This window comes from Tachypleus tridentatus, chromosome 5, assembly GCF_004210375.1.
Source record: "Tachypleus tridentatus isolate NWPU-2018 chromosome 5, ASM421037v1, whole genome shotgun sequence".
Classification (NCBI taxonomy): Eukaryota; Metazoa; Arthropoda; class Merostomata; order Xiphosura; family Limulidae; genus Tachypleus; species Tachypleus tridentatus.
Window position 1 is genome coordinate 10,648,508 of NC_134829.1, and position 27,192 is coordinate 10,675,699.

At 33.8% G+C, this 27,192-nt stretch overlaps 1 protein-coding gene across 1 annotated transcript; it reads right to left on the reverse strand.

Moving 5' to 3' along the window:
- Positions 1-539: 539 nt before the first annotated feature.
- LOC143250490 (transcription factor AP-4-like) lies at positions 540-27,053 on the reverse strand. The gene is made up of 5 exons (XM_076501103.1): positions 26,561-27,053; positions 23,794-23,959; positions 4,778-4,949; positions 3,801-4,027; positions 540-3,542 (listed from the first exon to the last, which is right to left on the reverse strand). The coding sequence occupies exons 1-5, from the start codon at positions 26,647-26,649 to the stop codon at positions 3,120-3,122; spliced, it is 1,077 nt and encodes a 358-aa protein (XP_076357218.1). The 5' UTR covers positions 26,650-27,053; the 3' UTR covers positions 540-3,119.
- Positions 27,054-27,192: the final 139 nt, after the last annotated feature.

Here is a 27,192-nt window from a genome sequence, read left to right on the forward strand (position 1 = left end):
TTTCTCACACTCAGCCTTCCACTAAATGTAATCTTGTAAAATATTTTCTTTGATGTAAAATTTATTTTTCAGACAGATTTTTTTTATAAAGAATAGCTAAAGCAAAATGTTTATATGTCAGATTTTCATGGAAAATAGAAGTGTACAACCAACAGGAAAGGGAGATAACCCAGGAGGCTTAAGGTTTGGTATGCTTCACAAAAATGAAAAACAGACAACTTGCTATCAGGAGAAAGAGATTATTGTAAGGAACTAAATTTTAAGAGTTTGTTTAAAGCTAAAAGGATGTGATTTGAGGGACATTACTAATGGGGAAAAGATATTTAGATTATAAACAGAAGAAAGTGATAAATTAAAAAGCCTAAAATAATGAAAAATTTTATTAAGAGATAGAAATGTTCTAAGAGACTGATATTACAGATATATATTGATGAAGAATGAAAATGGTATTCTAAAACTGATAAGTGTAACTGAAGTAGTGGTGAAAGAACAGTAAGAATCACTAGTAACTGAATAAATGATATCTAAACCAGCACAAATTTAAATTTATTAGAAATTTTATTAACAAGATCTATATACAGCTTAATTGATGTATGATTGAACAATGGAATTAGATACATGAAAAAGTGTTCTTGAGATGCACAGATCCAAAAAACATTTTTGTTATCACAAGTTAAATCATTTCCATGTTTAAATTGTATAAAATCATTAAAGGAGTGCCTCTCTTTATAAAATAACTAAAACCTTCCTGTGATATATATAATCACTGCTACTAGTTTATTATAGAATAACTCCTACTATAAAACAAATAAAAACTTCCTGTCTCGTATATGAGAACTACTAGTGTTGTTAGATGTGGACATAACTGGAAAAATGTTGAGCTAAATGCATGAAAACTGTGTATTGCTTATAAAATACACACCATAACTTTCCACCAATGCTCATTTGTTTTTATCTTTTGCAGAGATGAATAAAGTTGATTTACTTTCAGAAATGAATATTACTACTTCAGCCTTTGAAACTGGTTAAGACAATAGCTTTGAAAGTGTGGTACAGTTGTTACTTTAAAATTTCCCTGGCAGTTGATATCTTACAAGTTTCAGTGTGAGAAATTATTGAACTAATATATCAATTGTAGACAGAAAGAAAGTAGCTAATTCTTGTTTGTCCACTCAAAAGACAATTTTTAACAACTATACAGTGTAATTTATTTGTGTAACTAAAATGTACAGTTTTTGTGGAGATATTACAGACTACTGTTACTGGTTAGGCACACAGTTATAAGCTATCTCATGTGTCTAATCATGGAAATATTATTCACAGCATATTTTTTGTTGTTGTTTTTTTTCATGTTTACTTGAACTTCCTCTTTTTCTTGCTTCACAGTGTAATGTAAACTTCCTTTATCTAGGATTTTACCAAATAGCAGCAACACCTTAATGGAACACTTTTCTACAAACTCAGAAATGTTTGTAAAATAATGTTTCAAATCAGTAACCAGATTACTTCCAGAACCTGTGATAGAATTGATGCTTATTAGCAATTTTTAGGAATTTCTTAAGTAACAGTTTGCATTAATGGTTAGTCTGTCATAATGGAATTATCTTTGGTGCAAATTTTATTGCACCTGTCACTACTGTTTCTGATCTTTTCTTCTTATAAGATCAGCTGTTAATTTTTAATATTACAAGAAGTATTTCTTTAAAGCAGTGGTTCCCAACCAGGGGTGTGAGATAACATTTGTTTTGGCCACCTTCACCTTTATTCTTAAATAAATAATTACTGTGAGGGGTGCGAGAACATATTAAAATTTTTTAAGGGGTGGGGCTTAAAAAAGTTAGGGAACCACTGCTTTAAACGGTCAAGTATTTCTAATTTATACATTTCCAGTTGGTTTTGAAATTTGAATATCTATGGAATTAAACAAGAGATAATACTAACATTTTAGTAATTTTAACACATTTAAATACAATTTTTTGCAAATATTAGAATTAACAAAAATATTTTAGTGTGAAGATATTTTTATTAGATTGTATGCAATTTGGGGTCAACACAATATACTAACACTTTACATACAAGTTTTGAGACATCTTGAATGGGTAATGAAAAAAACTATTATAAATGTATGAAAGGCTTGTTGAAACGTCATGCATTTATAATAAAGTTATTTTCATTACCAAATTATCTCAAAACTTTTTATTTTTTAAAAAGTGGGTTCCTCATTATCATGTTTAAATACTAATTCTAAGTTTGTAATTTATCCACTTTCAGTGTTTTTAAGTAAAAAGTTCTGTTTTCATATATTAAAACTTCACTACACACCATAGCTTAATAAACACAGTATGATTTGGAATTTGTAACTTACAAATATACACGTTTTAAAGGAAGCACATATAATAGGAACAATAACTTAATAAATGCCATCAAAATTACAATGTGACAAGCCATATTTAATCCAGTTATAAACAAACAGCAATAAGTATATATTAAAATAACAATAATACATATTACAAATATGTGTACAATCTGAATAGTATAAACACTTGCATTTTGTTTTAGCTAAATTTCTGTGCTCAGCTCTAATTTCTTTGCTTAAAAAATTGGAGTACTCATTCAAGTATGAAAATACTGTAAAAACATAAAGAGTGCTACTGAAGACCAATAGCAACAAGAACATTGGGTCTCATCCATCAAAAATTAGCATTTAATATTTTTTTAAAGAAATAATTAAAAATGTATTTCATGTGTACTTAATATTTATTCAAAAAAGTGTAAAAACAGCCAAATCTTTAACTTTTTTTTTTGTAACTTTGTGAAATATTTTACAAAGATAATGTTTTTGGTAAATTGACAAAGTCTAGAATGTGTCCCAAGACAGTTTCAGAGAGTAAGGATGATATGATTACTTTACACCATGAGACCATACAAAATATGTATGTCTCAAAATGGATTATATGGAGTAAGACTGTAGTGGTTTTATTACAATATAAGAATGCCCAGGATGCTGTCCAAAAACAGAGTATAAAGGGATAAGATTGTTTTATAAGACCACCTAGGGAGATTATTGGTGTAACTCATGAACAAATAATCTGCTAGAATTATTCAAAAAGTGAGTACTACTAGGAATGATTAGCTACAATAACTCCTGGTCGAGGAAATGTAACTGATGGAGGACAGTGAATAACATGCTGATGCAGAACAAACTTGTTGGAAAATTGGGATTCTGTGTTTTCTGAAATTGGCTGCATTTTGATTATCCTGGGTGGTTCGAGATCATCGCAAAATAAATTATCACCTTCTACATGGCGAATAGCTTCAACAATTGTCTCCAAGTTATGTCTGGATGTGCTGTTCTGCAATTCTTTAGGTTCTGATCTTGACATCTGAACAACAGAATCAGCATCATGGTGAAGAAAAGGTTTTCTCCCAGATAAATCCTGAGGAACTTCAGTGCTAGGAATTTCTGCCTGAAGCAGCCTAAATTGTGCATCAAATAATTTTTGTTGAGGAGTTATTTGGCCAATGGATGTTCCTAATAGTGGCTGAGAAAAACAAAAGACAAATGAAATTTATTTTGCTGAAGCTTAATTTTTGTTCTTTCTCAATGTCATGTAACCTGTCCACAACAACAATAAAGAAAACTTTACAAACCATAAAACTAGACTATTTTAGGCACATTTTACACATACCAAGAGAATATAATGAGTTAAAAGTTAGAAAATGGACTGTTCTAAAAGTTGATAGGTATAACGAACTTGAAAGAACAACCGTTCCTCCTTTTCAGTACAACTCTTACATACCTCAAACGCTTGTTTATAGTATTTGGTTTGCTCTGTAGTGTGGTCAACACACATCTGACTTTCTAGATTACGAGTCTGTTCCTCTAACGTCATCCGAAGTCTCCTCTCTCTCTCTAACTGAATGCGCAATTCAGTCACTTCAGATTTAACGTCCTCCAAGCAGCTATCAGATTCTCCATGTGGACTCATACTTCCTATTCCTTCATCGGAAGAGTCTCCAGTTGTTGCTAACAATTAAGAAATGGGGAGTTACTCTTACAGTAGTACTTTCATTTCTACTTTTACGTTATACTGGTGAGATTTAAAAGTACAATTCAAAAATAAGTTTAAATAAATTATTTTAAAAAATCTGAAAAAGGTACTAAATCCTATCTAAGCTAACTTTTGAATAATTAGAATATGATCTAATGGTATTCCCAAAACTTTAAAAGTTGAGATATTTCTATAGTAAACATTTCGTTTAATTGTGAAAGCCTATAAACTAAAAATGGGAGATATTCAAATACGTACTAAATACAATAAATATTAACCGTCCTGCTGGACTATTTCGTATAAATACAAATTAAACATGAAAGATGTTAATTCTCTTTTTTTGCATGACTGTTTCACAATAAATACACACTAAACAAAAATGCTAGCTCTATTGATGGACTACTTTACACAAAGAGAAAAAAATAAGAAATATTAACTGCTGAAATATTTCATTTGAAACAAATTAAACGAGCATCTCTCACTATGATCAAGTCATTGCGCCTGAAATGGGAAAAAAGTGATTCATCCAACAAACAAGTGCGAATATCCACTGAGATGGAAAGAAATCGTATGTGATTCACGAGTCTTTAATAAATATTTTATCTTTTATCCTGACACAAAACGTCATTTTTGCATTTCACTCTTATGTAGTAGCACAATGTGTCTTAAAAATTATATTTAATAACTTTAAATATATTAGAGTCCCATTTCTTTTAGTCACTTACAATGTTGAATTTTTTTTCGTTTGGGCAAAGGAAAATCCGAATTGCAGCAGTCACTGTCTAGGACCAACTGGGAGTTCAGGAGTCTTTTCAATTGGCAGTTTTGAGATAAGAATTTGGTCTTTTCTTGCTCTAGTTGATAAATATACTCGGTCGTGTGCTGTAGAATGGCAGCCTGGAGAAACAAAATAACTTTAAAAAACAATTGGCAAAACTAATATTTTTTTCCGTTCTTTAAATATATTATAGGATCATATTTTTGAAGTTAGAACAAACAGTTTTGTCTACAAATTTTTATGTTTATGTAATACGAATGAAGAAATGCATTGTCTCGAGCTTTCTTTAACATCTGCTACACGAACCAACCCGGCAATTTGCTGTGGATAAAAAAAAATTTAGTCCGAAAATCTTCGTGTTTTTTTATTATTATTATTTTTTTTTACTAAACAAAAAGGAAAACATTTGGCACTATATATTATATATTTTCGAGGTCGCTGGACTAGATATGGGACCATGAGAACCAACATGAAAAAGTTGCCATACAATTGTAAAACAATGTAGTGATGAAACATGCTTTCAACATTATAGATGTGGTTATGAATGTGATGGCTTTAAGCGTAGCGATTGAGCTAAACCTTGCGTTGACAATGTCGAATGAAGGAAGAATTTATATGAAGGTATTCCAATCGATTTGACATACCAGCTGAATCGACGATTCATCATTTGATTACTGCACTGACAGCAAAATATAAATTGGGCACAGTAATGTTATTATCTTCAAAAATGGGGATTGGATTATATACAAAGAATCATCATTAGTTTCAAAGTCCCAAGATACTGTGTTGAAGTTGAAGCAAATGCATTATAATTAAGAATAAATATAAGAAGGATGGTATAATGCCCAGTACGTTACTACCACAGTATAATTCTTTCAATCACGGCCCAGCATTGTCACCTGGTTAGCGTGCTCGACTGTAACCTGACTGTGAGGGTTCGAATCCCTGTCACACCAAACACGCTCGCCCTTTCAGCCCTTGGCGCTTTATAATGTGATGGTCAGTCCTACTGTTCGTTGGTAAAAGAGTATTCCAAGAGTTGGCAGTAAGTGGAGATGACTAGCTGCTTTTCCTCTAGTCTTACACTGCTAAATCAGGAACGGCGAGCACAGATATTCCTCGTGTAGCTTTGCACGAAACTCAAAAGAAACGAACCCTTCAATCATTTCCCGATTTCTTTAATATTTAGTTTCTTTGTTTTGCGTTTCAGAAGTTCAGATGTTGAGCTGGTTTGTGTAGCAGATTTTGAAACATTTAAATCCCTGTTACTTAACAAGCAGATTCATGAGCCGGAAAACGTAGTACACAAATGAACAATACAGTCACAGAAGCGATTCATAACAATATAGAATAAACAACTCGTAATACACATTCCATTCTCATGAAATACAATAACTATACGCTAAATAGCAGTTTATGATACATATCTGTGAGGGCAATGTTGAAACTCGAACTGGATCGAAATTATAAAAACCAGTACTAAATAAACATGTGTATAAATAGCTAATGTGAAAGTATTAAAATAAGAATAACTCCACAGAAGTTAAGCTAAGAAATGTGTGCGTAATAAGTGGGTTCTCTTTAATATGAAATTCAAAAGCTGCGCAGCCGTAGTTACAACTTTCTAAAAACCGTTAATGAGATTTCGTGTCCAGTAGTTTTACTGTGTGCTTGTTTGAATAGCAGAGATACAAAGAAATGCTACAAAACGAGTTGTTTTATAAGAAATCCCGATGAGTTCACAGATACGTACAGTCCAATGGCGTTTGGTTTTTGCCAATTTAGGTTTATTTGCAGCCAAAATCTTAAGGCCAATGAACATAAAGAAAAAAAATATGCATTTTGAATTATTAGACTTAACCACATATTTGAGTAGAGCTTCGAAAGATGAAAATAAGAAAAGGGAAAATAAAAATAAAACACTTTTTTAGCATTTAATAGGAAAAACGTGAACACTATGAAAGTAGCCTAAATACCAGCTGATCAAAAGTTTAAGACCATACTGAAACGAAGCGTTAATCGGTAAAAAACGTAACGAAATTTAGTAATTTGTGTTGAAGCATTAGCGTTGTCAACATCTCCCACTGACATCTCCTGTGTTACACTGGGTAAAAACATGGCAAAGGCTAAAAAGTTGACAGAGTTTGAACGTGGTAATTCTGGGTAGGTATTTGGGTTAACTTATTATTCTGTTCCCCGAAGGGGAACGAAAAATAACCCGGGGCGGTCAGAAACTGTTGTTTCTCTTCACCCCACAAGAGGCAAGAATAAATTAGTCACCTGATCTCGAAAATTCAGAATTGTCGAGCTGTAAAAGCAAAGTCTCTCTCAATGTGCCATCGCTGGTGAGATTGGGTGTAGTAAAACTGCTGTTGCAAATTTCTTAAAACACTCTGAGGGAGACGGAACGAGAATTTTAAGTGGTCGGCCCAAGAAAATTTCGCCGGCGTTGAGCAAGAGGATTCGACGGGTTGTCCGGCAAGACATCAGCCGATCGTTGAACCAGATAAAGACCCTTACGGATGCAGAATGCAGCTCAAGAACAATAAGACGGCATCTACGAGAGAAAGGCTTTAAAAAACCGTAAACGTCTTCAAAGGCCACGCCTCCTTCCACACCATGAAACAGCTCAGTTCAACTTTGCTGATAAGCACCAAACATGGGACGTAGAAAAGTGGAAGACGGTTTTGTTCTATGACGAGAAAAAATTTAACCTGGATGGTCCAGATGGCTTCCAACGTTACTGGCACGATAAGGATATTCCACCGGAGACATTTTCTACACGATACAGTGGAGGAGGTTCCATCATGATCTGGGGTGCTTTCTCCTTCCATGAAATAATGGAGCTTCAGGTTATACAGGGGCGTCAAACAGCAGCTGACTACATTGAAAATCTTTGGGGGTGGTTGACAAGGGAAGTCTATAGAAATGGACGTCAATTCCAAACAGTGCATGATCTTCGTGAAGCCATCTTCACCACTTGGAAAAACATTCCAGCTTGCCTTCTGCAAACGTTTATATCAACCATGCGAAAGCGAATGTTTGTAGTTATTCGCAATGACGGCCGTGCAATTCACTACTCAGACCTCTTGTTGGGCATTTCCTACCCTGTTTAGGACTTCTTTTTGGTATGGTCTTAAACTTTTGACCAGCTAGTATTTAAGCTAATTTCATATTTTTCTCATTTTCCCTATTAAATGCTAAAATTTTTTTATTATTTTTATTTGCCTTTTTCTTCTTTCGAAGCTCTACTCAAATACATAGTTGAGTCTAACAACGCAGAATGCATATTTTTTTCTTTATGTTCATTGGCCTCAAGATTTTGGCCAGCAGTGTATATATATATATATATATATATATATGTGTGTGTGTGTGTGTGTGTGTGTGTAAATAACCGATCCCAAGCGGGGTGGGGATGTAATTTCCATATAGTGTGTGTGTGTTTTATAAGAGCAAAGCCACATCAGGCTATCTGCTGAGCCCACCGAGGGGAATCGAACCCCTGATTTTAGCGTTGTAAATCCAGAGACATACCGCTGTACTAGCGGGGGGAATTTCCATATAGAAAAAAAAAGTTATTTTTTTTATCTTATACAAAGTAGTGTAAAGAAGAGTATAATTTTCGGCATGGATAACAATGGACACACGAGTAAACAAATAAAACAAATCTTTATTCACAAATAAGACTGTAGACTGTTAAATGTAAACAGTGAGTTTAGACTATTACACGTAAATAACATCTATTCTTAATCAGGCGCTTGTAGTAACGTGCTACAATTACAATTATACATTTTGTTATGCCATGTTACTATTCCGTTATGCACCTCATCACTAGCTTTTAACGCATTTCACGACGTTAATATAATTAAATCACAAAATCTCATATACTGTTTACAGCGCTCCTTTCTCAACCTAAACAATGTCATTTTCGCTGGTACACATTTATACTACGTATATAATCTTAAAGTACTCAAAGTAAAACTAGTACAATACTATATCAAAACAAGAACTTTGTGTCGATACAAAGAAGTTGAGGCCTAAAGAAAGACAGTTAGGTCAAGTCAACATTGGGAAGGCAGGTGTTGGAATGACAGCAGCTGGCACGCACCAGCACGTGCAAGTCACACAAGGACAACTAGTTAACAAGCCTAACAACGAAACTGAAGCCATGATTTCAAAATTTGTTCTTAAAAGCAAATCGTGCAAGAACTGAAAGGATAGAAAAATCACAAATCTTTTCAGTAATGAATAGAAATAGACGGGTTACAAGTTTATACTGCTAGTTTAACATTTTATCAACAATAAATTACACAGAAATTCTCGAGTTGGTTTGGCTTGTTTGAATTTAGCGCAAAACTACAAGAGGGCTATCTGCGCTAGCCGTCGGTAATTTAGCAGTGAAAGGCTAGAGGAAAAGCAGCTAGTCATCACCACCCACCGCCAACTCTAGGATTACTCTTTTGCCAACGAATAATGGAATTGATCGGCACGTTTGGTGGGATGAGGATTTGAACCTTCAACCCTCACATTGCGAGTTGAGCGTCGTGCGAGTATGTTTGTTGGGACGGGGACTCACCTTCAGCCCTCACACTGCGAGTTGGGCGTCCTAACAATCTTTCTCAATTTTGTAAATACCAAGCATTTTTAGTAACGGTATTAAACTACATTTTGAAGATCCAGGACAATGTCTCATCTCCATAATTAATTATGCTCGCTTTAAAACAAACTAACTTTTGATGTTGCATCCTATTCATAAATACAGATTTTTGCAAAAAATTGGCGTTACTTTGATAAAGCATAAGATGCATACTTTGTGAAAAAGTATAAGACTTGTATGCGGTAATCAAATGCAATCGACTACCAAAATTTCTCTAATTTTTATTTTAAAAATATTCAAGAAGTTTTTGTATGATGTTTCAATTGTGGGGAATCACGTTAAGTTTCTTTACATTGATTAAACCATCGTATTTTTTGTGTTCAGACAAAATTGTTTTTTCGTACCCTTTTGTATTTTCCAATCACTTTTTGAAATTTTTAGTCTTGAATTCGACAGAAAATATGTTTTACAATTGTTTTATTAAAAAATAACCATTTCTTTTTAATGAGACGCTAATTTTGTGCAACAAAGTTCCGAATTTTTGCAACGATGTGTAATTTCTCATCTTAAAAAATACAAGCTATAATTACCAAAATTAGAAACAAACAGACCTAAAACTGTAAACAAACTTTCAAGATGTCTTCAAAAAAGTTAAACTATATAAAAAATATTTGGGTGAGACTCCGTATCCCACGTTTTGAGCTTGTGGGCTTGCGTCTAACGGATGGTCTCTGCAGAAACAAAACAGAGCTGACGACAACACAGATATATTACAAAAAGTTTGCAAGTGCGTTACACTAAAGAAACAAGTGTGGATTACCAGAATGTTTGACAGTGAAAAGTCAATGAAAATGTTTCCATAAATATCAAGACATGACGAAAGCAATACATTATTAAACAGATCTATTTTCAAAGTTTACTATTAAACAAATATCTAGAGTAATAACGTCTCTAGAAATAAAACAAACTTATTTTGTATATTCACATGTTCTCTCCCTAATACATGAAAATATTTATATGAGAAATTGCACTTTGCTGAAGGCTACCTCATGATATTATACTAAACGCTCTGTTTAACAGATTAGGACTGTGTTGGGTTACAGACAACCTAGAAGAGACAGAACAATAACATCGCTTAGTACCAGTTTTAATGCATAAACATATGGAGCCAAATACGGAAGTAGATATCAGGTAGTTCTAGAAACACCAGATAATGTAATTGTTAGGAGAATGGTGTGATGCGACTACTTCCTGACAACATCAGCAATAATTTGATGTCAAATATTATTACTACAGCATCTTGACACCTGGACTTATAAATAATTTGATACTGTAGTTCTCCGAAAGGCCGCCTGAAGAGGGGTCATCTGTTTTAACCACGGTAGTGTGTTGTCAGTCAGTTAGCCACTGTTGTGGTGTCAGCGAAATAAAACAGTGCCGTGAATGACGAGAAGAATTGTGCACTCTGTAGGCTACAACACATACCACATGAACCTCAAAAGCAAGAAGTACTTGTTACCCTTACTTTTAGTTTTATTTACTTTTAAAACAGAACACTTCCAGAACACTTAGCACCTGAATTTTAACAGTAATTTGTTATAAATTAACTAATGCTATACTAGCTACTTAGTACCTGGACTTCAACAACAACCTGATCTCTTCTAGTAATTGCTATTATAACTTCTCGTCAACTTCAGTACTGACTTGAGCTGACAATAACATTATTTAGGTTCCTGATTTCAATTATTTGATCCAACAGAAACGACTACAACAGCTTCATGATACGATCTCGAGTTGTATTACGAGTATTAGGTGTGGAGAATATATATCAGGAAATTTATCATCAATCAATCTTGTGTTTAGATGATTATTCGAGCAACAACTCATAGCATTCCCACATCCACCCACCTACCTATAGTTTTCGTGCACCATAGGAATTAAAACATAGAGAAAAATGTTGCTGTTCGTAAAAGCTATGATATCTCATAAGCATCAACACAGTTAATTTTTGTTTTCAAACATATTTTTCATCGTGAATTGTCTCAAAGTTGATGAACCAGTTCCTAGCCCAGTTCACAAGACAAAAAAATCACAGCCGTTTGACAATTGCAGTACTTCATAAAATAATTATAGAATATAAAATGTTAGGTGTTTGCGATTGTATTACACTAGATCATGCAATTTCAAACTCCTCGTACAACCTCAGCTGATGTTACACCACCACATCTGTCAAACTGCCAACAAGACGCATGCTTCATCCTCTCGGCAATTATACGCTTATTGATACAGTCAAACATGCAACGAAGCATACTATGTGAGAAATAATCCTTCCGTTTGAAAACCAGTACTTAGACATAAAACACAATACAAACTAAACATCACTGTTCGGCAAGAAACAAACATTACAACAACGTAACAGAGAAATAATGACTACAAACATGGCAATAGAACAGTTAAATAATACTACCAACATCCACACCTGTAAACATGAAATTATTTCTTTATTTGTGAATTCTTGTCAGTATAATACAAAATTAGTTTTTAATTTCACTACAAAATTATCAAAGTACTGAAGTAAACAAAACAAACAAAAATCAGGTGAAAATACAAGTAATTTTGAAACGACTACATCTTAACTCTCAAAGTTTGACTGCCTTCCTACACATCCGATATATAGAAAGTTTGACTGCTTATAGCCTTCCTACATATGCGATATATAGAAAGTTTGACTGCTTATAACCTTCCTACATATCCGATATATAGAAAGTTTGACTGCTTATAGCCTTTCTACATACCCGATATATAGAAAGTTTGACTGCTTATAGCCTTCCTACATATCCGATATATAGATTTTTGTTGTTTATTTACTACACTATTGACTATCTGCATGTACCTGTTCATCGTGAGGGATCCAACCCCGGACTTGACTGTTGTAAGTAGATAAACTTAACGCTGACCCACCAGGGGATACTGATGTATGCAACTGGAAGCAATTTGAAAATTTAACATACCAGTAATTTTCTATTTGATAAAAAAAATAAATATCGACCATTCTGGCCTTTTTCTGATTTAAAACCAAAAAGTATCAAAATTCTTTATTTTTTCTATAATATTTTGGCAATAAAGTTAGAACAATTTATTTTACCCAACGTTTCGTCACTGCGGTTACATCAGTACGAAAACAAGAAGTCAACAGAAGTCTTCAAGAAATGGGCACAACTTGCCTTGGAGAGAAATGTGATATTCCAACATTTTCTAACGAAACAAGGTCGACCTGCCACCCACTGAGCGCAGTTCTTGGTAAAACTCAACAAAAATTCCAGTTTAGTCAATCAGCATCAAGTCCTTCATGTTAGATCTTAATTGTTAAAAATAATGCTTGTAATACATGAGATACCTTGTTATCACCCTGGTTCATTTACTGGTAGTGTTCATATCAAAATAGACACACGATTTATTTAAATATAATTTGTAAGTCGCTGACTTTAGAATCTTCATCAAGAGCATCGCTTGAAATGTTTGCTGGCCCGGCATAGCCAAACGTGTAAAGGCGTGCGACTCATAATCTGAGGGTCGCGGGTTCGCATCCCCGTCGCGCCAAACATGCTCGCCCTTTCAGCCGTGGGGGCGTTATAATGATACAGTCAATCCCACTATTCGTTGGTAAAAGAGTAGTCCAAGAGTTGGCGGTGAGTGGTGATGACTAGCTGCCTTCCCGCTAGTCTTACACTGCTAAATTAGGGACGGCTAGCACAGATAGCACTTGAGTAGCTTTGTGCGAAATTCAAAAACAAACAAACAAATTTCAAGTTTCTAAAACAAAGTTCTATACTTTTTGGTGTCTTGATTTTTACCGCGTAATTCAAGTGTCGTTTAGAGAATATCGTAACGTTACTGTGTACAGAAAATTCGAATCCGAGAGTCGCGGATTCAAATCCCCGTCACGCGAAACATGCTCGCCCTTTCAGCCGTGGGGGCGTTATAATTAAACGGTCAATCCCACTATTCGTTGGTAAAAGAGTAGCCCAAGAGTTGGAGGTGGGTGGTGATGACTAGCTGCCTTCCCTCTAGTCTTACACTGCTAAAATAGGGACGACTAGCGCAGATGGGCCTTCGAGTAGCTTTGCGCGAAATTCAAAAACCAAACCAAACCGAAATGTTTGCTAAACAAAAATATTTGGAAAATAACCAAACTAGCAGTAGAAATAAAATAAAATAATTAATTAAATAGAATGGACAACTGCACAGTTCTCATAACGTATGCAGACTGTAATTAGTAATAAAATACAGTTTATTGGGGGGGGACGTTACTCCATTTCCGGAGTGACGGATAATAGTACAAGCTTTCCTTTTGAGTTCCTTGTTAAGCAAAAGTGCAAGTAACGAAGGGGAGGTAGAGTCAACGCGATCGTAAAAGCAGTTCGAGTTGTTTGTTTAGTAATTCCGAGAAGAGCATGTTGGCACAAGGTAAATTCCACACGTGCCAAGCGCTGGACCAGAAAGGTGTCTCGCCGCAAGGAAATACTTCACTGAACATTGCCACTCCGTGCCGCAAGCGTGGACGCCAAAAATTCCTTGCCAAATATGGTAAAGCCGGCAACGCTATCATGTGCCCAGTATGTCTAGTCAGTCACGCGCTAACAGAATCAGCTGTGTGTGCAAGAAGAATGCCACCTTCCTCAAAAAAAAAATCACTTTTACAAATTTCATGTGCATTTTTCAGCATCAGATGTAAGCTTGCAAATTACCAACTTGGATATTACATCGCAAATTATATTTCAATAAAACATACACACGAACTTTCAAATCGATAAAGCTGTACTGAAGAACACGATAAACAAGGGTGATGGAAAAGTTCAGCTACTAACTTTGGATATATCCACGTAGATTAGATATTAAGTCTTTGTTTATGGGTTACGGGTTATCTCATCAGGTGTTTAAACACACTTTTCTGAATTATTCCTGTACCAAACTACAGGTCTGTACTAGCATTTACTACATACCGAAAAACAATAACAAAAATATCACCAATACTGTAAATCTAATTAATTATTGCTAGGGTCCCTCTATTAGACCGTTTGTCAAACGATCATCGATATACTATCCACGCGATAATACCATAGAAACGTTTTTTCATACTGTATTTTAAAATATCACAACATTATAAAAACTACAAACATATCACTAATATTAACAGTTGTTTACTTTGCGGACAGTACCGTTCTGCGTACAATCCACTAGGCTTGGTTTTCCTTACTTTTCCTGTAACAATATATATATAATACTGATGACGTAAGAGAGACGCATAATTATCTATAAAACACGGCATTTATATATTACATTCCTATTATAGAATTTATATACATATTAATATTTCACTGTATAGAACCATGAGATATAAAACACATAAATCAATGAGGAAATAGTCATGAAACAAGAAATTCAATAACCCTAAGGTTAAACGGAATTCTAAGAATTTATGAATGAAAGCAGAGATGGTACAACATAAACTTAAATTTTTCTAACGCAACTCAAGCAATGGAGTGCTTACAGGAAACTGTAGTGGTCTTGTCTCATCTTACATTAGTTTCACTACCACAGAACTGGTAAAAGTTCTCACGTGACTGACAGATCAACGTAGTTATAACGTCGTTTCGTGCCATTTAGTTATTTCTTTTGTCTTCTAGTAAGTACTGGACAAGCACATCAAGAATGTAAAGCATGTTTCTGATGTCCTGGCTGCTGGTTAGAAACCATGATAAACGTACTAGCCATGCATGAAACTCTACCAAGTAAACTACTGTTTCATCAAAATGACTAAATTATTACAGAGTGCAAGCGCACACATATCCATATTCTTGCAACGAATTATATCAGTGTATGCAGAATTAAAAAAAAATAGTACGATTTATTATACCATATGTAATGCAGACGCAATACCTATGGGCAGGTATACATATAAAACAAAATAACCACACGGCATATTTGCAGTTCAGAACAACTCGCCCTTTTTCTATCGTACAAAACGAAAGACCGCAGAGATCCAAGTGGATTCTCTAAGTTATTAAGCCCAAACACAGCCATTTCATAACAATAAAACTTTGCAATAGAAAAATAATTATTATTCTAATCCATGTGAACCATAATCACATTGATTAAAAAGTATTAAAAAGAAAACTTAATTTATACCTAGCTCACCTAGTCAGTAGTGTGTCTGTACGATGTGGTGAACAGATCCATCAGCCATTCATTTATCATCTAGTTCTTTCTGCTTAACTGCTCCTAAGTTACTGAACAGTGTCCCTAAATTACTGACTAACTCGCAAAACAGTGTCTTTACACTGCTGGCTCAATCATCATAGAATGCCCCTAACTTACTGGCCAACTCGCTACACGGTATCCTTAAGTTACTAGGAAATTCGTTACAGTGTCCCTAGGTTACTAACTCGCCCTACGATGACCTAATGTAGTGTCATAGATTGTCCCTATAGTTACAAACTAACACGCCATATGGCGTTTCTAAATTAGTGAATATCTTGACAGATTGTGTTCCTGAGTTACTGGCCAACACTACACAGCGGCCCTGTTCTCACGAAAAGATGCAAGACAGGACAGACCATTTTAGATTCTTGTGTAATAATGGTCATCAAGAAATACATAATATAATAACTTGTTTATCGACAAAAAAAAAAAAACGTAAACAAATCTTCTGCAATACGGTTGATAAAGATACACTATTTTCATAGCTAGTAAAATCAAAGGTTATTTTGTCAGTTTCACTGATTAATATGATTTCTGATCATTGAAATCAACCATGCTTATTATCAGAATTATTAAGGCAGAAAAGTTTTCTCTCGAAAACAACCTTAAAAAGCTAGACATAGAGCACGGCTGATATGAACCAGACAAGAAGCCCATGAAGCAATAACAGATTTTTCACCGGACATTAATACGAATTCATCGATCTTTTTCCAGCTATAATCGTGAAAAATAACCTCTTCAGCTCTACAGTTAGTACAACATACGAGTCTCCTGGCTTCTAGGTGCAAATAACACAAATATTGACAAAGTCAGTCCCAGGAAAGGTAGGTTTATCCTATAAAACTTCCTAGGTCATCGAGTTTTGTGATTTGTTGCACGTTTTTTTGTTCTAGGCGGATCTTTCTTGTTTAAGTCTTTACAAAGATACCACGTCTTTAAAACTATTGTTGTTAATTAAATAATTAGGTTTTTATCAGCTCTTTAGTTGTTCAACTGTTTTCTGAAATAATTACGAGACCATGAGAGAAGTCAATATCGCATCGCTGGTTGACTAGTTTATTCTATGCAAATATTTGATACACGTCACTGATTCACGTTGAGTTACTTGTGTTGTATTTTTAGGTGAAACTGATTTCCTCAAGATGTATTTGAATTTCGCGCAAAGCTACACAGGCCGTCCATAATTTAGCAGTGTAAGACTAAAGGGAAGGCAGCTAGTCATTACTACCCACCGTCATCTCTTGGGATATACTTTTACCAATGAATAGTGGGATTGACCGTAACATTATAACGCCCCTATGGTTGAATGGGCGAGCACGTTTAGTGTGACGGGGATTCTAACCTGCGACCCTAAGATTATGAGTCGAGTGGGTTAACCACATGGCCTGGCATTGAACAACACGAACTGTAACTGAGTTTACATAAAATAACAGACTATGATTAAACTGGAGTCTTACCTTGGGATGAATTATTCTTAACCATTCATTCAAGAACCGATACGACAATGTTTAAATCTCACGTTTCTTATTTAAACTGAAACGTTCTATTTAAGGACTGGCGCTACGCATGTAAATAAACATTCTCATTCAAGTATTAGGAAAGCAGTAACCTCGAGATGTCATCAGAACAACCATCGGAGTACACTAGCTTTCAACATTCTTTCACAATGGTTATTCCATTTCATGAGAAGAAAAAGGTATTGCTTCCATAGAATAACAAAGGCAATTAGAACTAAATGAACTTAGCGACTTTTTGCGTCATTTATTTAAAACTTACACAAACTTAGAATAAACGAAATTTTTTGAAAATTTCTACATTGAAATAATAATGTAGGAAACGCGTGATATGCTTGTATACCGCATAGATTTATTGTGTATTTTAGTTGCATTAAGCTAAAAAGGGCTTCACTAATCTATGATACAGGTCACAAATTTTGTGAAGTTTATTTTAAGTATAGGTTCACAACTTTAAGTCCCCCCGCTGGTACAGGGATAAGTGTACGGATTTACAACGCTAAAATTAGGTATTCGTTTACCCTCGGTAGATTCAGCAGATAGCCCTGATCGAAAGCTAATATTTTACGTAATTAATGAAAGTAAATCTATTAGCTAAGTTAAATATTTGACGTCAACACAAACGTTAATCTTGACCTGACCAATGAATGTAGGTGGATACGATTATTTTTCAACTACCTAGTAATTATAACAATAGAATTTCATTTCGGATAAATGTACAAGTTTTTGTGGCACGGGTTCGTTGTATTTCTCGATTGCATACAAATCAGATCATAATATGAAGCTATTAATACAGAGTAGCTGTCTATAGGCCTTGTCAAACATTTTAATCATTACAGAGAACTGTACAACAATCACAAAAAGCAGCCGACCAGAAAAACAGAGTGCATGATCGATAAATTCTTAAATTTCCTACAACCCCTTTCAAACATGTGGTCAGCTTCCGGTCAGTTACCTCTTTCTTTGTGAACCTGACGATGACCGAAGAAGGTCGAAACGTTGTTCGCTCTTCTATGTAAAATATTTTCTCAACCCAAACGAGCCGTTTTTGCATATAAATATTGGCATTTTTCATTCATTTAGTTTTGTTAACATAATGTCACAGCGACCACCCACTCATAGTATATGGCTTTTCTGCGAGTGAATTCAATTTTTATTCAGGACATTGTGTAATAATTAAACATTTCAGTAACCAAAACCGGAGTTCACTAAATTGCTTTTGTTTTGTGTATGGATATTCGGCTTACCTAATAGTACCTAAATACTCACAGCGTCTTGTGTGGCTACGGTTATTCCGTGTCGTTTAACAGTTAATGGTACCTAATTGTCTATACTATAGACTCTATAGCGTCGTAAGTGATAGCTATAGTTATTTGGTTTGATTTGTTAACACCTGAAGATACCTATATCAGTATATATTTTAAATAAAGATTAAATACGTGATAAATGTTGTTAATTCAAATCAAACCAATAAATAAATAATATTGATAATGAACTATTTGTGCTAAAATAAATAAATAAATTGATGTTAATGACAATCATAGACCTAATTCTAATGTGTAATGACTTAAATATAATTTACAATTATTATAATTTACCAAATTAATCTACTTGAAACCGAAACAATCATTGTTCGAGTATCTAATGGTATTATTTTAAACGTATTCAATCGTTGGACGAGTTATTTATATCATCTGGTAAAAATAATGCAAGATCCAGTCTAGTAACAATATCGAATTAGTTTCTCTCTCCCGTAACTTTCCTCACAGACTACTTTCACTTGTGATTATAGACCTAAGTGCAAAAATAACGTTTCAAGAGTAATTCCGAAACTAATAGTAATAACGCCTAACTTACTTAATTTAGATACACAAATAAACAAGCCGACTCACCAAGTTCTTGTGTAACTTTGCGCGAAATTCAAAACAAACCAAATCAAACGCACCAAGTAAACAGTTTAACTCACGCAATAACTCATTTCCAACACTGAATTCTCTGATTGTCACCAACGCTAATAAACTAACTGAATACTTACTTAACTTTTATTTATGCAGTGATCTCGTATTTCCACAAATTACAATAGGTATTGTATAATCATTAGCAGCTTCCTCTAGCGAAATATTTCAATTAAAACCCTGAAATTTCTTTAACAATCCTAACACAAAAATTAAGCATTACACTAAACTATCCATTCACCACGACTTTTTTTGTTCAATGGTTGGTCTTCTTTTTGTCACTAGGAGTTCAGCCTCTGGTGTAGTAATTATCATTAGTGATTTCCTGGTCTTGGATTGTGAAGCTATTCGAATCTAGCCTAACCTCTCTTCTATATCTAAGTATGAAGTCCAACCTTCCTACAGTAAGAAAAAATTTCAAATTTCCTGTTGATGGAACTTTATGTAGACTTGCTGTTAACATTAATCCATCGTGTTTCACCACTTTTGGAGGTAATTTCCCATCATTCATTACCAAACTGGACCAAACTCTTGTAATTGTAGAACCAGTGTCAATCAACATACTACAAGGTATCCTCATCAATAAACCCATGGATTCGAAGACTCATTTATTCAAATAATGATATTCTTATCTCATTTGGGGCACATGGAGTATTCTCAACTGCACTTTGCTCCAAGACCAGATAATTCGTGCTTCCCTATATTTAGTTAGCCCATTACTATTCATGTGATCTGGTTAGGCTTTGAGACTCGTCCTTAGCGTATATTTTCCTTGGTGTATTGACAGTTGTTGATTCTTTATATTCTCGACTGTAATAGCCAGATTTCCCACACCTGTAACAGATCTTTATGCCAACATACGTTACGAAGATTGTTATTCCCTATATGCTTTTGTCTGCAATTCCTGGCACTATTCTTCCAAGTTACACTCGAAACACTTATCGTCTTGAAGATAATAGATACTAGTTGAGATAATACTTTCAGTTCGTTTAAACTACTCTAAAGAGAAGTTGATGTTTCAATACTACCAATCTGATAAGCTTATAAATTCTAGATGTCGCCTTTAGTAGTTTACCAGCGAGTTAAAGTTCCATCACCGAACGGACAGTTTCATTTAAAGATGTACACCTGTTTTATTTCAGCCTAATTGTCATATCCTCATCTGTTATAGCATTTATCACTTGGTCACGTGCCAATGAGTACATCATTCTACGTGCAACAGAGATGCTAACTGAATAAGCGTTTCTAAATCTTCTACAAGTTCTGCTTATGTCTTCTTCTTTCCTCTATATTCTGTTCAAGAACTTTACTCTGAATCCTTCCTTCTGGTGTGTTTCTCCAAAGTCGTTGTATAAGGCAGCTGCCAATGTTTGATAGTTGTTACTGCTCTCAGCTGAAAGATCACTTAATGTCGTTAAAGTGTATCCTTTTAAATATGTAAGATAAATAGCTTGAGAGTCACTATTTCGAAAAGTTATTTTGGAAGTTATTTTGAACTGAGCATTATATGCCTTATATAGTAACTTTCCACTATAGTCGACTGGTTCTTTGATCAGGCAAAGTTGTTGAACTGGCCAGCCGGTAGTGACATGGTTGAAAATTCGAGGAAGCTATAGATAGTATAGCAATAGCAGTAATAGGTGTAAACAAAATATGTTCTCCTATTTCCATATTTTGTTGAAATGATGTGTTAAGTTGGAATTCATGGGTAGATACATAAGAGGTTGTCACTGCTTTAAAATGTCCCTGACGTACTTTTGTTACTGCTCTCAGCTGAAAGATCACTTAATGTCGTTAAAGTGTATCCTTTTAAATATGTAAGATAAATAGCTTGAGAGTCACTATTTCGAAAAGTTATTTTGGAAGTTATTTTGAACTGAGCATTATATGCCTTATATAGTAACTTTCCACTATAGTCGACTGGTTCTTTGATCAGGCAAAGTTGTTGAACTGGCCAGCCGGTAGTGACATGGTTGAAAATTAGAGGAAGCTATAGATAGTATAGCAATAGCAGTAATAGGTGTAAACAAAATATGTTCTCCTATTTCCATATTTTGTTGAAATGATGTGTTAAGTTGGAATTCATGGGTAGATACATAAGAGGTTGTCACTGCTTTAAAATGTCCCTGACGTACTTTTCCACCTTAATAACCTCTTTCTTTCTGTAATCTTCGTTTTGGTCATTACAACTTTTCTGCATTCTGTTGTTGTCCTTCTGAATGTCTTCAAACTCTTTGTAATCCATTTCTACAACCCCAATTTTTTCGTGGATCTTGTTTTCAATCAACGTTTCGATCTCGCTTTTCGTCCATAATTTGGTCTTAAATAGTTGATGTTGAAATTTCGTCAAAATTTTGCTTCATTTCCACCAACACAATCACGTTTACGAGACCACTTCTGTAATAACGTAGTTTATCGTAGGTGGGTTCTTTTAGATTATTTGATAAAAAAAATACTCCCGATATTCAATGTATTAACGAATTAGTTTATTTCTTCCTTAAAATTTACTACAGGCTACTTTCGCTTGTAGTTAAGCCTATGTGCACAACGTTTTAACATAATTTCTTAACTAATGGTAATTATGCCTAACTTGCTCAGGTAAAAAAAAACACCTTCCAATTGCCACACCACGCGAACCTTCTCGATTATTATTTGATATTAAACTTTCTGGATTTTGCATATTATATCATGATTAGCAACGTTGTCTAGCACATATTCAGATTAAAACACTAATCATAAATCAAAGCAGTGGTTTATAATAAGATCACACAGGAATTTGCTCAAAACTTTAATAAAACATTAGGACAAAAACTACCTTAAAAACAGAATTATTTTTGAAACAACATCTGGAAGATAGATTCATTTTCAACAGTAAAGACAACCCAAAGATTTATAATAATTATAATAAAAGCGATTTATAATTATTGACAAAATCAAAATTTAACCATTTTCTTGAGAACAACTTAATACTTGGCTTGTTGTAGTTGCATACCACTATGTGTGTTTTGTTGTAAATTATAATGTTGCAAGGTTTTCAACAGTTTGCCACATTAGCTTCCTCTCCATCTAACCACTACACTAAACTTATTTAAAATAAATACCACTATGTGTGTTTTGTTGTAAATTATAATGTTGCAGGGTTTTCAACAGTTTGCCACATTAGCTTCTTCTCCATCTAACCACTACACTAAACTTATTTAAAATAAATACCACTATGTGTGTTTTGTTGTAAATTATAATGTTGCAAGGTTTTCAACAGTTTGCCACATTAGCTTCTTCTCCATCTAACCACTACACTAAACTTATTTAAAATAAATACCACTATGTGTGTTTTGTTGTAAATTATAATGTTGCAAGGTTTTCAACAGTTTGCCACATTAGCTTCTTCTCCATCTTACCACTACACTAAACTTATTTAAAATAAATACCACTATGTGTGTTTTGTTGTAAATTTGGTATTTATTCTGAATAAATTTATTGTAGTGGTTAGATAAAATAGAGTTAATACGGAAATAAAGTGTTAAAAAACATGCAACATTCAAATGAATACATATGCACGTATGTAGCTTAAGATTTATTCGTCATAAATGGCCATAAACACTTAAGAAACAGGATAATTAAAAATTGTTAATTTGAAAAAGAGTAATAGGGATTGTCATAAAATGTACAGAAACAAGTGAAGTTAAAATGCAAAGTATATATTTTCAAGTCTACAATTAGACGCATTACAAATTAAACTAACAAGGCTGAAAATACTGTCTACATTATATTTTCAAGCCAAAAATCCCTATTTTTAATTCTCTAAAATTGATAAGTACTGTAGACACGATGTCAATATTTCCAACATTGTTTTGTGTGTGTGTGTGTCAATATAATTTTAGCATTTTCATTAACTTGTTTCTGTACTTTTTTGATGATCCCTGTCCCCTTATTTTAAATTAACAACTTTTTACTAATCATATTTAGATATAGCTTATAATAATTAAATTGGTGTCTCGACCACTTCTTTGTCTATCGTATCCCTGCTCACCGCTAGTACAGCAATAAGTCTACGAATTTGCAATGCTACAATCAGGGGTTCGATTCCCCTCGGTAGCCTCAGTAGATAGTCCGATGTGGCTTTGCTATAAGAAAACACACACACTATCGTATCCCAGCTAGCCAGATAAGCACTAGTATTATCAAAAGGCCTCTGCTAATGGATAGTTTAGATGTAATGTGATTGATATATCATAACATTCTTTATTTCCAGTTATAAGTTATTATTATTTGTTAAGTTTTATGTAACTAAGTTTGCTTGTTGTTGTTTTTTTTTTTTTTAGTTTGCTAATTCCAAATGGTTCTTATGTGTTGTTTCTAGCTACATACAATTGATCTTTCTATATTTATGGGGCTTGTTTGGCCTGGTGTTTGGGGCATTCGTCTCGCCGTGGGGGCTTTATGTAGTAAAGTCAATTACAATATTCGTTGGTAAAGAGTAAATGTATTCTTTCTAGATTATCATCTCAAAACTTGGGACGGGTAGTGCTGATAGTCCTCAGTGTGTTTTATTATTATAATATACATTCTTACATTAGCAAACTAATATAGATGAAATATTATTCTAATATTAAAGGAATATTTTGATCGAAATAACCTTGCTCAGCTTTTCTCCCTCGTCCTGGGGCAACAACGCCCTCAAAGACTGGAATCCAGCGTTAATGCTTTGCATACGACGTCGTTCGTTGCTGTTCGCTATTTCTCGCCGTATTCTTTTCTCTTGTTCAAGTTGCATTTTGGGAGATAATTGTATGTTTCCAAGCCTGAAGAACAAAACAATGGTAAGCTCAGCATTAATAGAATTTATGGTGCTACACGTTTTTTGGTTAAAAGTCCTATATAAATGAAAGCAGTTTTATATTTTTTATTACTCATACAATTTTCATATATAGAAGAAATATCATTTGTAGCATTTTATCTAATTTAGTTGGCGTATTTTGATATCGATAACAATGAAGATACCTAATTTATGAAACAATACACACTGATTTTTCTCTTGAAGATGAGTAAATTCAAGTAAAGATAACAATATATTTTTTTTAATTTCGCACAAAGCTACTCGAGGGCTATCTGTGCTAGCCGTCCCTAATTTAGTAATGCAAGACTAGAGGGAAGGCAGCTGGTCATCACCACCCACAGCCAACTCTTGGGCTACTCTTTTACCAACGAATAGTGGGATTGACCGTAACATATAACGCCCCACGGCTGAAAGGGCGAGCATGTTTGGCGCGACGGGGGTGCAAACCCACGACCCCCAGATTACGAGTCGCACGCCTTAACGCGCTTGGCAGTGCCGGGCCAATATAATAATAATGATTTGTGGTAAATATATAAATAATACTATGTTAATAAACCTTATCCTAATTCTGATTTATTAATAACTAATATAAAATTGATAAAGATTACACTTTATTTACTTAACATATCTTATATTGCTTATCAATTATTTTTCACATTTTATAAGTTAATAATTATTGATGCGAAAAAGAACGGGCCTGATGAGTGTAGCATTTCGTAACTTATTGTAGAAATAAATATTTTAAATATTAGACTCTGGAATGTTTCAGTTACCAATCTAGAAGTCTTTGTGAACAAAAGGTGCTCTGCTACCATATTTTCTGAAAGATAGTGTTGGTAGAACGTGTAGCTGGCACAATGCCAAATTCTTGGTCGCCATTGTATTATTCCGCAGTAATGGGTGTGGAGTTACGTAGACTCCGGTATTACACCATGATGTCAAAGAGGTTAAGTTGGTGGCAGCGAAAAACAAAATCATAAGTAAGAGCGTAGCCCTAATTTTAATAATAAGGTTGTAAAGGAGCCACCATTACAGTCTGTTAAGTTATTATTTTAGGCTCATATTGTGAAACTATAACTTAAACGGGAAAAACTGAACTGTAACGACTAAATATATATTCTTAATTGACAAGCTTTCACCTCTTACTCGAAGCTTTTTCAGGTTGGATTGCGAGTCGTAGGATAAATATAATCGAACACTTTTCCTAGCAATAATAAAAACAATATACATGCTACTTGGTGATAACGTTTTTATAAAAACGTGATTAAATAAAAATTCATTTATTGTATCATACTTTCTTCATATTTGGTCCAACTTACAAAACAAATCCAGACATAAAACTATAGTTAAGTGAAAACTTTTAATGGCGTTATTATTAGTTAAAAGGAGTTTTAATTTACAGGCATACACGATTTAATTCTCCATTGCTATAAGTTAACTCTAGCTAGCTTATATTATTTATTTTTTTCCATTTAGAATCTTAGTCTAAGTTTGAAATAAAATAGGATTTAATATCACGTCATTTTATTACAACAAGAATTTGTCTTCTATTATTTTCGGTTCATTTCTGATAAAAAGCATACAGGATCACACAAAAGGTGCAATGAATTAAAAAAAACACAACCAAAATTCGAGTGATTTCAAATAGTACTAAATACTACTATTGGTAGTTTTATTCTTTGGCTCTTTGTAAATAGTTAACAGTGACAATATGGTATATTTCCTCAGTTTGAGCTCTATGTTTAAACTTGAATAAAGAAGCAAACTAGTCGATAACCACTATTTCTATAACGTTTATAGGGCACTGAAAAACTATACGACATAATTATAAAATAGCCAAGCTTTATAACTTAACTTCTTAAACTTACAATAACAATCTCTCTTCGCAATAATTTATTTGAAAACTGTAAAAAAAAAAAAAGACTACCTTATTTAATTTTAGAACCTTGCGTTGAGGAAGCTCAACACAGAGAACAGACATATTACGAATTACGTAAGTTTCACAACTTAAAATTTAAATATATATATATATATTTAATAAGGACTTAAAGTTAACTTGGGCACGGTAATTTATTTTAACGGTACCTATTTATTAATAAAAATAATGATTTATACTTATGAAAAACTGAAATAAACATAACCATTATATACAAAACTTGTGTATCTGATGAGTTCTCCATTCTAAGCACTAACAGACGTTAATGTGACTTGTACTTAAATAATTTATTGAACGGTGTAACCCAAGTAATGATAAATTATTCTGGCATGCCGTATCGAGCAGCAATAGATAAAAACTTTATTACTTTTTAAATATAGCACTTAATGTGTATTACGTTTACACATCAAACAAAACACTAACATATCTTACACTTTCATTTTTATATAGTGACTTTTTTGTTGAATTGCCAAGAGTGAGAACTATAGAAAAAGTAAACTTATACCTGTAGATCAGTGATGAATAATACTCATCTTTAGCATTTGTGTTGACTGAACACGTTGTTTGCACCGATTACCATTAATCAGTTATTCTATTACAACAGCAAAGTGAAACTAAAACTTCTCTTACCTGCACAAACTGCCAACTACCTCCTCTTCTTGCTTTTTATATTCTTGGATTGTTCTCCTTTTGTCACTGTTTCGATGGTACATGGCCATCCTCTTGAATTTTGGAAGGAAATATTCAGCTCACAACAATAGCCTCTTCTCATCCACAGATCAGTAACAACTGACTGTTTACAACTAGTACTACCATCTGACTCGATTGATTCATCAAGCGATCCGTTTGGCGGGAAACGTGCCAAGCGTAACCTGTTATGTCTCACCCATGGATTAACTTACAAGAATCATGAAATAGATGACAATTTTAGGAAAATATTTTATATGTAAATTTCTTTTTCAATTGATATTTTGAAAATTAAATTAAATTATAGTTTCTATACTTCTCTCAAGCGTTTGGTTTGTTCTACTCTCTTTTTCAATGCGTAAGTTTCATGAAACAACACAGAATCAGCTGGTGTTGCAGCGACATAGAAAGCGCGGGTTTACACTCACCAGCTGTCTTGCAAAAAGGTTAGGAGATTTTAATTCATGTCATATCAATTTTGTTATTTTATTACATAAGTTAAAGAAATAATATTAAATCACTTGATATATCCGTTTTACTTAGACTTTATAGACATATCATTTTAAATAATTTCG